The sequence below is a fragment of the Scophthalmus maximus genome, chromosome 8, assembly GCF_022379125.1.
Source record: "Scophthalmus maximus strain ysfricsl-2021 chromosome 8, ASM2237912v1, whole genome shotgun sequence".
In the NCBI taxonomy this organism is placed as follows: Eukaryota; Metazoa; Chordata; class Actinopteri; order Pleuronectiformes; family Scophthalmidae; genus Scophthalmus; species Scophthalmus maximus.
This window is the reverse complement of record NC_061522.1, coordinates 8,022,639-8,035,629: the sequence shown is the minus strand read 5'-3', so window position 1 is coordinate 8,035,629 and position 12,991 is coordinate 8,022,639. Positions and strand designations below refer to the sequence as shown.

The window sequence follows — 12,991 nt, the reverse complement described above, 5'->3', positions numbered from 1 at the left end:
TTTTAGTGAACTGACACATTCCATGAAATTGGAAAACATGAAGAGGCAGCAGGAAACCTGAAACCAGTTCATACAGGTTCATTAGCCTGCACCTGAAACAGGGAGTTGTTTTCTGATCTTTAAAACCAGGAAGCTGTCCACCTCACCTGCATGGTTATTGTTGTTCGTATTTCTTTTCTCTGTTTTTGCATTTCTTTTGATGGAAGAAAAGTATGACCTGCATTTATTTTTGGTAAATTTATTATATTGTTAAGCTCAGGTTGAAAGGGAAAAACAAAACATTCTCAGCAATTCTCGGGCATCTCTTTACTGTACACAACCTTCTCATGTTGAACGTTTTCACAAGGAATCTTTGAATCGACAGGTTAAGTGTCCAGATTCAGTAGAGTTTGGTTTCATGCCAGGTTATTTCTATTTATCTGCCTGGTCTAGTCATGACTTAAAAACGTTTATAACTGCCAGACGGAGAGTTACATTTCTTTTTTAGCACCGTTACTGATTTCAAAACGGAGCAGAACACGTATTAAACATAATACATTAAACACACCAATGACACAGCCTTCGGAGAACACCGACATCTGAAATGTGAACAGCTTCCAACGCGGAACTCAGATGTAGGAACGAATGGTTGGTCGTGTGTGTGTTTCCGTCCGTTCAGATTTCCTGGTCGGACCCGGTGGATGTCACGGTGCTCATCTCTTCGGTAAGAGAGAGAAAAAAAACATGGATGTTTAAATCGGAATCGTACATTTCTTGTGACGCGTTTGTTTATCACTCAGAAACATTAATACAAATGCTGGACGGACTAAATATAAAGCGGTTCCAGCCGCAGTCCGTTTACTGTGGTGTCCGTGTGACTCGTGCACGACACTTTCTCCGAAAGCTCACACGCAGCGGAAGCCTCGTCAGGAAGCGAGTGTAGTCGTCAACGGCAGAAATCAGGAATAAATAACACGTAAAGTCTCTCGGGGGTCGCCCTCGCTTAGCTCGGCTGCTCGCACATTAGCGCGCGACGTTGTCAAACACCTCAGCAGGTTGTGCTCCGCGTTTACAGGTAACCGGAAGTGAGAAAAAGAAAACCCAAACCCCGCCGCGAGCTCAGTGAACACCAGCGAGCAGAGATGCCGAAGAAGAAGACGGGTGCTCGGAAAAAGGCCGAGAGTCGTAAGGAGCGAGAGAAACAGACCCGGGCCAACCGGGATCACGTCGATGTGGCCAAACACCCCTGCAACTTCAACATGGCGAGTAGTCGACAGACACCGTCACTACAAAGACGTGCACGAGTTGATTCTTTACTCATTTCATTTTGATCTGTTTTTGCAGGATTGTGACAAATGTCAGAGGTAAGTGACCATCACACCTCATTCCGATACAAGAAGAAGCAGACTGTGACTGGGTCAACGAGTTAACACACTTTCTTTTTTGTTGTTTTTTTGGGGTAGAAAACAGAAGAACCGAGCTTTCTGCTACTTCTGTAACTCGGTGCAGAAGCTGCCTGTCTGCGCACAGTGTGGTGAGCAACTGTTTGGATTGTGTCTGTGTTGATACAGTAGATGTTCTGTCTCCTACCACCGTTGTGAGTTCTCTGACAAAACCAACAGTGTAATAATCTGTCTCGTATCTTTCTGACGCCTGTGGCACTCGGCTTCGAGTCCATTCATTCCTCCTGAAGACGTAAACCTTTACATATCGGGTCTAAGATATATTCATTAATAAAAAACAGTTTCAAATCAGACTCCCTGATTTGGCGTTAATAGTTTTTGAGCAACAATGCTTTGTTAGACCCCTCCTGCCTTTCAATATCATGCCTCCTGCAGCCGTGTCGTTGTCGTCGTTGTTTTTTTAGCTGTTGTTGTTGTTGTGGTTGTTGCTGTTGTTGTTGTTGGACACCTGAAATTTCCAACGTTTGTGTTGTTAGGCAAAACCAAGTGCATGAAGTCGTCAGACTGTGTCGTCAAACATCCTGGGATTCACAGCACTGGGATGGCCATGGTGGTAAGATATCAACGTTTATAAACTAATTCGGTATAAGAACGTTTCTTTGTGCCGGGACCAGTCTGCACTTGTCAGCCCCAATGGGAATACTTGGTTATTGCAGCAATGTAATAGAAGGTTTGTTGATTATGTTTTATTTTAGTTCATGGTTTTGGTCGCAAATGTGGATTTATTCATTAAGCATGTTTTTATTGTGTCATACCTGTGTTACGGCAAACTTTGAAATCAAAAGAAACATTTATTTTGGGAGATGATAGAAGTGATCTTGACCTACAGTCCTACAGTATCATACAGATGTCGTAGTGGTGGTGTTGTATAAAATGAGCAGACATTACACAAATTAGACACCGACTAAAATGTGTCCCAACAGCACAAGACACTATAATGTGGATTAAGTTCATCAGTCGACTGAAATGGATTATTATCGCTCTATGCCACTGTTACACAAATATTGCAGTGTTGTGCGAGTACAATTGGGACCGTACAATTATGGCCACGATTATAATAATGCTTAAAATGAAAGCCAGAATAAAGATGTTAAACATGTTAAAGCTGTATGACCAATTACAGCGCAATGACCAATTATCAGTGTCTGATATGTGTATTGCTTTCATAATTCAGCATAGATTTAAAAGCGTTTTTTCCACCAAGTTTTGGTTGAATTCCGCAAACTGAGACATGTATTTTTCTACATCTGAACACGACCACAAGGGGGCAGTGTGTGACTTCTGTGAAGCCTGGGTGTGCCATGGGAGGAAATGTCTGAGCACTCACGCCTGTGCATGTCCCCTAACGGATGCAGACTGCATTGAGTGTGAGCGTAGTGTCTGGGATCATGGTAAGACCCTCCACGCCCCCATCTCTCATCCCCCCGTCCTTCCAGTTTGATTGAAATTCACTCTGTCACATCACTGTCACACTAAAAAATCACCACTGGCTGTTTTAACTTTCTGAACAGGAGGGCGAATTTTCCGCTGCTCTTTCTGCCAAAACTTCTTGTGTGAGGATGATCAGTTTGAGCACCAGGCAAGCTGCCAAATCCTCCAGGCAGAAACATACAAGTGTGAGTCATTGAGATTTCCTTTCAAGCTGTCATTCATTGGCCTTTTGTGGTTGAAGTGTCTGTATCCAAGAGAATCATGTGGATAATGTGTATTCTTGATTGTTTACAGTTATTTTTTTCTCACGTTCTACTTCAGGTGTGTCCTGTAACAGACTGGGACAACACTCCTGCCTGCGCTGTAAGGTGAGGGGAATATACGCCTAGCTCAAACGTTTGGCACTAAATCCTACTATCATGAATCTTATAATGTTTATTGCATTGGTATAGAGGTGTTTCTGTTATTTGGCCCGACCCACATTGATATAAATGGCACGGACAAAATAGTCAAATAACCTGTGCATATAAAGCAATACAATTCAACAGCACCGCAAACTGCAGCCTTTTAAAGTGACCATAGAGTTGAATCAGTACCTCTCTCAACAGTGGATTTACTGCAGGACTTTCGTATTAGACTGCATTTATTTTTACTCACACACTCCAATCAAGCCCCACCTTTTTTCCACCTTTACTGTTTTACATTTGCAACGTTCTTTCTGAACTGTTAGAATAAAAGTCATACACATTAAAGTGAACATATTTTGGTATTTACAGTTTCATAATTCTAATTTGAGGGTCTGCTAGAATAGTTTTACATGCTGTAATGTTCAAGATACACATTATTTGTCGAATACCGTACATCATTGTATCACCTCTTTACACCCTCTCTCTGAAATGCTCCATTTTAGCTCATGGACCAACCCCCCAAAAAAGGCTCAGTCTGCTCTGATTTGTCAGCTGGCTCACTCTTTCATGTTTGCTCAATTCTCAATTGCTACTCCCTAAAATGTCTAGTGCAACAAAGCGAAAGATGAAATAAAGAAAATCCACAAGACATCCATTATACACAGACAATTCAATTTTTCAAATCACGCTACTTTATATTGACCACATTGTCCAAATTTCCTGAAAAACGATAAAAGAAATCCCTCAGTAACATATGTTAAGTGTTTAGACCCTTAATGCTGAACTCTACACTGCACCCCCTGTCAGCAGTCACGCCTTTGAGTCTTTTTGAGCAAGTCTCCACAGGCTCTGTACACCTGGACTTGGGGAGTTTAACCCATTCACACTGGCCTCACGCTGCATCAAATTCAAAGAAGAGCTGTCTTCAGGTTTCTCCACAGATCGGGTAAAGTCTGGGCTCTTGACTGGGGGCAGTCCAGCATTCTCTTTGCTGTATGCTTCAGAGTCTCAGTTTGTGTGCACTCAGGTTTTCTTCAAGGATCTCTGTGTTTGGCTGCATTTCATCCTTCCCTCAATTCTTCTTTTTTTGTGTGTGCATTTTTGCCTTACTGAAAGGGGGGGTGTAGAGACACGATTGTGTTTCCTCATTCCTCCCTCAGTTCTAACAAGACTCCCTGTCTGCCAACACCACCATGCTTCACTGCAGGGATAATAATAATCATAATAATACATTTCATTTATAGAGCACTTTTCATTGCTAAAAGCAATCTCAAAGGGATGATATTAGCGAGGTGATGAGCAGTGCCCTAAAGTTCTAACAAGTTCTTCTTGTCTCGTCAGACAAGACGAGTCCTTCAGTCCTTCAGTCCTTCAAATGCCATTTGAGAAAACTTGTCAGAGTGCCTTTTAGTCACAGCGGCTTCTGTCTAGCCCAGGGGTGTCAAACTCATTTTAGTTCATGGGCCACATACAGCCCAATTGGATCTCAAGTGGGCCGGACCAGTAAAACCATTGCATAATAACCTATAAATAACAACTCCTACAAATTTTTCCATTTCTTTTAGTGTAAAGTACAAGTACATTCTGAAAACATTCTCAATTAATGAACCATCCATTTACAAGATGGTGAACAGCCTGAGATGTCTTCAGAAAAATAAGTCCAATTTCATCAATATGTCTCAGTTTTTTCACATTCAATCAGTCTACTGTCCTTGCATGTGCATTACAATTTACAGTTCACAGTGGATCTACAAAGGCACAAAACGTTACTTTAGTCACATGTATTTTGGAACTGAACAACAATATAGTATTTCACTTCTTTATGATTAGAACAACTTGCTGAGATCTAGAAATTCTTTTAATTTTCCATAAACACATTACATTTCTACTCGTGTAATAATGCTGGCATCACCACACCAACTAAAGTGGAAGCTTTAGTTGGTGATGCCGGGGCGGACGCTGTGCCGGCGCGGACGCTGATTAATGATATTTCTGCAATTTTCATACTTTGCAAAGTCATCCAGTGGGCCGGATTGGACCCTTTGGCGGGCCAGTTTTTAAGTTTGACACCCCTGGTTCTAGCCAGTCTACCATACAGTCCTGACTGAATGACTACTGCATCTCATCATCCTTCAAGTAGATTCTCCTGTCTCTGCAGAGGATCTCTGAAGCTCTGTTAGAGTCACCGTGGTCATTTATTTCACAATTACTGAGGGCCATGTGCTCAATCAAAGCTTTAGAAATAGTTTTATAACTTTGCACTGATCTATTCCTCCCACGATTTTATTGTGGTGGTCTACAGAGTGCCTGTACATTCACAGGTTTGCCTCTTCATAAATCACATTGACTCATTTCAGTTTGTCACAGGTAGACGGACTCCAGTCAGTTCCAGACACATCTCACCAAAATAAAAGCATGAATGCACCTGACCACAATGTGGAGCACCAGATCAATATTTTTATGAATAAGAGATTTCAGCTTTTGATTCTGAATACATTTACAAACATCTTTTCAATATAACTCAAATCCTCAACCGAAGGGGTCTGATTCATTTCTGAAGTTCAACATTTTCCATATGATGATTTTTAACGTCCGTTCAACTCTGTCCTCTCAGGCATGCTACTGTGACGACCACGCCAAGAGTAAGGTCTTCAAACAGGAGAAGGGCAAAGCTCCACCGTGTCCCAAGTGCGGCCACGAGACGCAGGAGACCAAAGACCTCAGCATGTCCAGTGAGTCCCACACAAACCTTGACGAGGCTGACAGTTGTTATTTGTTTCCAGTAAATGCCGTTGGGAGGATGTTGACTCAGCCTCAACTTCCATGCTGAATCATGATTTTAAAAAACGAAAGCGAGAGCGAGAAATGAATATTGAGAAATACATTCATTTCCCATAAATATTTAAAGCATTTTCCTTAGAAAGTTTTTTGTCTTTTCTAATACAATATATGTAATTCTTTTTTTGCTATTGTTGTATACTAAGTAGCGATGATGTGAAGATGTATTGAAGAGAAGTCCGCCGACACCGTCTTGATTGTATATAAAGGTTTATTACAAAAAGACCAGCATCGATTCAAGCTCTGCAGAGCTTGGAGAGTGTCCGGCCAAAATGACAACCCTCCCGACTCTTCTTGGGGGTAATATTTATAGGTCCATTGTTTACTTGTGTAAGAACCTCTGGTTAGAATCAAGTTATGCTATGTTAGACATGGAACTTAAAGGGGTCAAAAGGTGAGGTGAGGGGTCATCAGGAGACCCTTATCTTGGCATTTCAAAGAAAGAGATGTAAACACATATTCCCCTCTCATTCCATATATGGACAAAAATACACTACACTATTTATGACCAAAAGAGATGTATCTGACCTAGTGTCACTTGTTTTTTTTACTTATTTACTCGTGTATGATTACTTCAGTTACAACATTGAAGCACTGCAGTATAATCCAAGTGTAATGTGATGGAACCGCTTGAGCTTGAAGGTTCATCCTTGATCATGGAATTAGTAGTTTGCCAGTAATTAATCGACAGACCCTGTTGGCCACAGCATAACACAGGTATTCTATCTAATGTTATCTTCATGTGAGAGTGAGACAAGGAGATAAAGTCAGTCTCCCACAGGGCTTTAGAGATATTAACTTTTTAATTATGTGATTAAGTACTTACAATGGCTGATTTAAGATTACAGTCAAAATTATGGTTTGATTAATTCTTAAAAGAGAGATGAGATGCTTCCCAGCACCTTCACATGTTGAAAGTACCAATAATTACATCGTCCACATCCGTCATTTTGTTGTAGCGTTCATTTCATTATTTTCTGTGTAAGTCGCTCTCTAACCAGTTTGAAAGCATTAACAGCCGTTATTACAAATTATCAGTAATCTTTGAGGAAAGCTTTTGAATTACCAAATAAAATACCTTTAAAAACAAAAAACAGGTCATTTAACAGCACTAGTCACTGTTCTGAAGGTAATTACAGAATCTTCATAGGATTCCCAAATCCCCATTGTTGGACAAATAAAGGATTTTTAGCTATTTATAGACTGTTCAAATCATCTTAATAATAATAATTAAAAAAATTAATATAAAATATATATATAAAATCAATAATGTTGTTAAATAACATTTAAGGAGTTTCAAAGATCACAGTTAATTTGTTTTATTTCTTTTTAGGAAAACAGAATTAGCGATTGTTTTGGTGACACAAGCTGGAAGTATCCTAAAAGCTACTTTTGTGCACAATGAAATAAATATAATCCAATAAAGGATCTGAAATAACTGAAATACATGAACCAGATTTTCCAAAAAGAAACAGAATATCTCTCAGCAGATGTAAGTAAATGACTCCATGCCTGTTCTTCTGCAGCTCGGACGTTGAAGTTTGGCCGCCAGGCTGGAGCCGATGACTACGACGATGACGATGGTGCGTCAGGGTACGACGCCTACTGGAAGAACTTAGCGTCCGGAGGTGGAGACCGACAGGACGACTATGACGAAGATGACGACGATGAGGAAGATGAGGAGGAGGACGAAGAGGAGGAGGAGGAAGATGAAGAAGAGGAGGAAGAGGGCGAAGAGGAAGCGGCTACTGATTCCCTGGCTGCTCTCAAGTTGGACGGGACTGCTGCCTGAACTGAGACACAGACTGGAGAGCCTGTCCCATAGATCCGAGTGATCTTCAGTGGATGTTCACCATGGTTACGGTTGCAGAATTATGGCGAATCTGTGTAAAATTGAGTTGGTATGACGAAGGTTGGGTATCGAAACAATATTACATTTCTGTACAGATACCTAATCCGTTAACTCACTCAATATTCTGTTAACGTTGTCCAACTAAATCAACACAAACTGCTGTACAGGAAGTAGGAGAATATAAAGACAAATTATAATGATATAAGGCAAAAATTTCACTGATTTATTAAAACAAACTCACACTCTGAAAAAAATTGAGGTTTCTTTACCCAGTTCTAGAGACGACGTGTATTCTCCTCTTGCCAATGTCGTGGCTGGACCAGAGCTTCCGGAGGCCCCCGGGGGCCAAAATTATGATCCGACAAATCCAATTTCAAATGAGAATATGCACTCTGCAAATGTTTTACACACATTTCGAGCAGCTGCTGCCCTCTGCTTCGATGTTGTCTTTTGTGGTAACACAAAACGTAAGTGTTTAATAATTTGACCATCCAGCTTTCTGAAACCTGAAAAGCAGGACACTCTTGATTTTGCGTTCCAGAAAGCGAGTTCAAAACAAAACAAAAACAGGAATCAGAAGAAATTCATGCCGGGCAACAGCAACACTGGAAGTGAGCGGGATGACGACCTGAGCGCGGCTCCTGTCCGCCGCGGCCCTGACGCGCACGCCGGGACGTCGAGTGACGAGTGGAAGGAGGCGGGAACGTCCGCGCCGCTCCGCCGAGGTGCTGGGCGGGACCGACGGCAGAGCCACGGTCCGGAGCGCGCGCACACTCGACCCATGTGCTGGTCACAGCGGACCCGACCCGGGGCGACACGGAGGAGCTGCCTTACCGACGCGGGGGAAATGCAACGATGTGATCTTGGCCTGGGGCTCCGTCGGGTTGGGGGGCGACCGCTGCGCAGATGATGGACTCCATGTGGCCCCCCCCGGTGGTCTGCGTCCAGCTGTCATGGCCCGGGGACCAGCGAGCGGTGAGTCGGTTCAAACGGCACCGAAACGCACTTTTGTTTAAACCAAACAAATCGGTCTCCGGTGTAGTTTCACTTTCGATTGAGACAGATCACTTTTTTTTTTTTTTATGTTTTTAGCTCCTCCTCCAGTTGGAGGGTGTGAACGACGTCAATAACATCCGCCGTCGTATAGTGAAAGTGGAGTCGGATTCTCTGAGCAGCGCAGTCCACTTTCCCTAAGTCCTATCAGTTCTCCTTCACTCCTTTCCTTGACCTCATGACGGTTTCCACTGAGGTCAAGGAAGAGTAGATAGTAGGTCAAGGACAATTGGCTTCTCTCACAATCCGGTGAGAGAAGCCAAAGTGCCTGAAACCTGCCTTCTCTTGAATGACCAGCAGAGGGCGACTCCATCGGTTGCAACGAGAAGTCCGTTTTCTGGAAGTCGATGAGAAAATGACTCTTCTTCTCACTTGATTGATGGAAAAGTTTATGGTCTCAATCGCTAGTCTCAAGTCTTCTTCGACACAGTTGTTCATGATGTTCATTTTAAATTGTGCTGCAAAGCACAGTAGTCATTGGGTCATGGACAGGGGCGGACCCTGACTCAGGGGGGCGGAGCACTCTCAGGGGGCCCTGGTGATAATGTCCTTTTAAAAATCACAACTGTGAAATAGCTTATTTATATTAAACTATGCAATCCATTAACAGAACTGGTCACTTATTGAGCCAATAACAGACAGGGAACCCACTTTGTAAAAAAGGTCAGCGGCAGACGACGTGCCCAAAACAACTTGGCGGAACTCAAACTCAGACGGTCCCGTCTCCGATTCAGGACACAAAGCAGGAGCCTCTCCCCCCATTGGTATCTAAAGTACACAGAAATTGTGACGGTATGAGTACAAGGACTGGAAAAACATTAAATCTTATGAGATTTTATGAACAATACGAAGAGAAAATAAGTCTTGAAAAGAATTGTTGATAAATCCGTCACCTCTAATTGAAGGATTCGTTTTTTCCGTGTGTTTTTATGATCTCAAATAACAGAATAGACTGTTTGTGTTTTCAATGAATGGATGTATTGGTCTTCATAATACACAGCAAGAAAAAAAGAAGCATGATAGATCGGGTAGCCTTTTATGTTAAATTTTTTCGGAGGATGTCCGCCATGCATGTACGAAGAAGAATGAAATATGTTTATTGAGGCTCACTGACCCTAACCCCTAACCCTACAAACAAACAAACAGACAAACACACGGGTGAAAACATAACTTCCTTGGCGGATGAAAAATATTTTTTTTCCACTCACCTCATTTGTAACTTTGGGTCTTGAGTGTGTCTGTTCAAGATTGAAATCATAATTGAACTAGAAAAAAAAGACATGTATGATACAATTCGGTACATTTGACGCTGTGAAGCTGCACTTTTGCAGTTTAGTCTCATTCAAGCTTTAAAATATAACCAGCAGAATGACATACTAACATCTCCTTGTATTATTTCTAGAAAAGCGTCCAGTTCCAGCTCCACAACACTCAGGTGTGGCTTTGTTTCTTACTTCTCAGGTAGGCATACAGTGTCAATACTGGATACTATACCTAAAAATGACAGAGGCAATTTTTATATATTGTCTTATATTCTGCCTGTTGTCCTGTGAGAAAATGTTGGGGGCATTAAAAAAAAACAGAACATCAGATTAGAAGGGACACGAAGCATGAGACAGATGTCACCATTATCAGAACGAATACGTTTGGTAATCACTGTCTCTTTACTCTCTTAAAGCTTCTTGAGTATTTCAACCGTCGCTGTTTCTGTAGCTGATACAGCAGATTTACAGTTTTGCTTGGGGATGCTCAAACACACCATTCAGGTGAGAGAAGGTATCAAATACAATTATATATTTATTTTTTGTAAATAAAAATGTTGCTCATGTTTAAACCTTTTTTTTTTTTACCACTTATGATGAAAGCAATTGTTTATAATGTAGAAACCACCCTTTTACACATATAGTGGATATAGCTTATTGTATTTTTTGGTTATAACCCTAATTAATAAAACTTTTCAAATTTGTTGTTTTACTTTCAGAAATCGGACGCCATGCTGTATGCTCCGTCCATTGACGACATTGAAGTGAGTTGTAAAAACATTTCAGGTTTAACTTCGGCTGACAGAAAACAAAAGAAGCGGATGAAACCCTCAGAGGTCACGACCTTTTATTGAGCATATTTGAACAACTTAGTCCATCAAGTGTTCAAACTGAATTTGGAAACCTTAAACTTAGATGAACTGATTTGTTTTTGGCCACACTCACACCATCACCTCCTATATTCTTATGGTGAGTGTAATGTAATAGTGGCTTACAACAGATACAACATCAGCATTCAGTGTTTCTAGTCATTTTTTTGGGGGGGGGGGGGGGTATTCACATTATTTCCTGATTTGTAATGATTGCTCTTCTGTCTTGTTATAAAAACGAGCATGCTGTTTCCTCCAACATGACACGGCTATAGAGACAGGGGAAGTCCAATTCATACCTGTCAATGAAATTCCTCTGTAACTGACTGCGTCCACACTGAGGCTCTTCTCTCTCTTCCAGGAGAACTGTGAAAATGTTTCGCTCAAATGTTACATGTTGGAGCTGATAATGGTCCTCGATGAAGAAGAAGTCAAGGGGAATAAAGCGAGCTGCATCCTTGCATTCAACGACCATCTTGACTCTGGCTCTGTAAGTTCGGTTTACAAAATAAAATCCTCCATGGAGTGTTTGTAGGTATGACCGAAATGCGTCCACAGAAAGCCTGTCATTGTTGCAGAACCACTGATGAAGCTAGAATTGACACAATCTCTAGTGTGGCTATGCATTTTCTTCCCTTAAGAATGTTTTCATTGCTCATCATCCTTTTTTATGGATATCAACATCCTCAAAAATGAAACATTCATTTCTTTACCACCAATACCACACACTATACTAAACAAAGTGTTAGTGTCATATCAATTTTTTTTTATTAATTAAGTTTAATTGCATCTCTCTTAATTCTAGGTTGGCTGTCGACCCTGTGAAGCATACTCCCTCCAAAATATTACAATATTCCTGGAGAGACTAAATACCCTTTTGGAAAAAATGACAACAAAGGGGAATATGTAGTATGATGCAAACACGTGTTGCTACAAATCTGTAATTGTATATATTGTCTTATATAAAAATGTTTTTATTTTTTTGTAAATATCAGAGACTAACAAACCACGCCTTCCTTATGAAATGTCATGTCATTTTTATATATCTGAAACAGCTGTGAATGTACATGATGACACTGTTTTGAGATGAGGAAGTAGCATGCAGTTGCAGCATATACACAGAATGTATACATTTTTTAAAGCTGGAAACACCTGACTGTACTGCCTAATAAACAGTATTTATGCCCTCCAATAAATGATACCCTTCCTACATAGTTCCTTCAGTTTCTTTTCTTTCCTCTCCTCCTTCATTAATCTTACCATCTCGAGCTGCAGCTCCGTTTGTCAACAAGTCGTGTTCCTGTTAGTGGGCTTGCAGACAGGAAAACAACGAAGTGATGAAGGCGTTGTTGCTTCAGAGACCGTAATCTGAACATACTGTAGGCAAACACACGCACATGAGGATGACCTGACAGAAACCGTGCAAAACAACATGTAGGTGACAAATTAAATTGAGTTGGTTCAATGTTGAAGCAATATGCTGCAAAAAAAAGTTTAATTAATAAATCTTTTTCCCACAAAACAACGGCACCGGAGTCAGAGGGAACCAGGTCCATAGACATTAATGATCCACTCCTCAGCAGTCAGAGTATGTTCAGTATGTACCAGACATCCACATCTGTCATTATTCGTTCATCGCCTCGTGAAGCTCTGCCACAAGTGGTGTCTGTAGTGATTTAAGTCGAGAGAGGGAGTCAAATGTCACGGCTGCTGTTTATCCAAGATGATGCAGCAAGTGTCCTCAACGGAGAAGCAAAATACAAACTTCCGAGTCACATTTTCAGAATAAAAAAGACCCGTTTCTGACACTCCTTTTGATTTTTGGAGAATTTAAATC

The 12,991-nt window shown here is 41.2% G+C and overlaps 2 protein-coding genes and 1 long non-coding RNA gene across 4 annotated transcripts; 2 read left to right on the top strand and 1 right to left on the bottom strand.

Annotated features, from left to right (window-relative positions):
- Window positions 1-584: 584 nt before the first annotated feature.
- Window positions 585-8,224, top strand: znf330 (zinc finger protein 330). Of its 2 annotated transcripts, none has more exons than XM_035636279.2 (10): window positions 585-703; window positions 1,055-1,241; window positions 1,324-1,343; window positions 1,443-1,513; window positions 1,919-1,995; window positions 2,707-2,833; window positions 2,954-3,058; window positions 3,195-3,241; window positions 5,895-6,012; window positions 7,645-8,224. In XM_035636279.2, exons 2-10 carry the CDS (start codon window positions 1,122-1,124, stop codon window positions 7,908-7,910), a joined length of 951 nt encoding a protein of 316 aa, XP_035492172.1. In that variant the 5' UTR covers window positions 585-703; window positions 1,055-1,121; the 3' UTR covers window positions 7,911-8,224. The 2 variants fall into 2 exon arrangements, with proteins under 2 accessions (XP_035492172.1, XP_035492173.1); XM_035636280.2 differs by lacking the exon at window positions 585-703 and adding an exon at window positions 710-955.
- Window positions 6,312-8,381, bottom strand: LOC118312026. The gene is made up of 2 exons (XR_004794138.1): window positions 8,240-8,381; window positions 6,312-8,001 (listed from the first exon to the last, which is right to left on the bottom strand). It is a non-coding gene; the product is annotated as an uncharacterized LOC118312026 (long non-coding RNA).
- Window positions 8,382-8,806: 425 nt separating this feature from the next.
- On the top strand, window positions 8,807-12,364 carry LOC118312025 (interleukin-15). Its single transcript, XM_035636281.2, has 6 exons — window positions 8,807-8,945; window positions 10,426-10,484; window positions 10,702-10,789; window positions 11,005-11,049; window positions 11,516-11,644; window positions 11,960-12,364. Exons 1-6 carry the CDS (start codon window positions 8,877-8,879, stop codon window positions 12,062-12,064), a joined length of 495 nt encoding a protein of 164 aa, XP_035492174.1. The 5' UTR covers window positions 8,807-8,876; the 3' UTR covers window positions 12,065-12,364.
- Window positions 12,365-12,991: the final 627 nt, after the last annotated feature.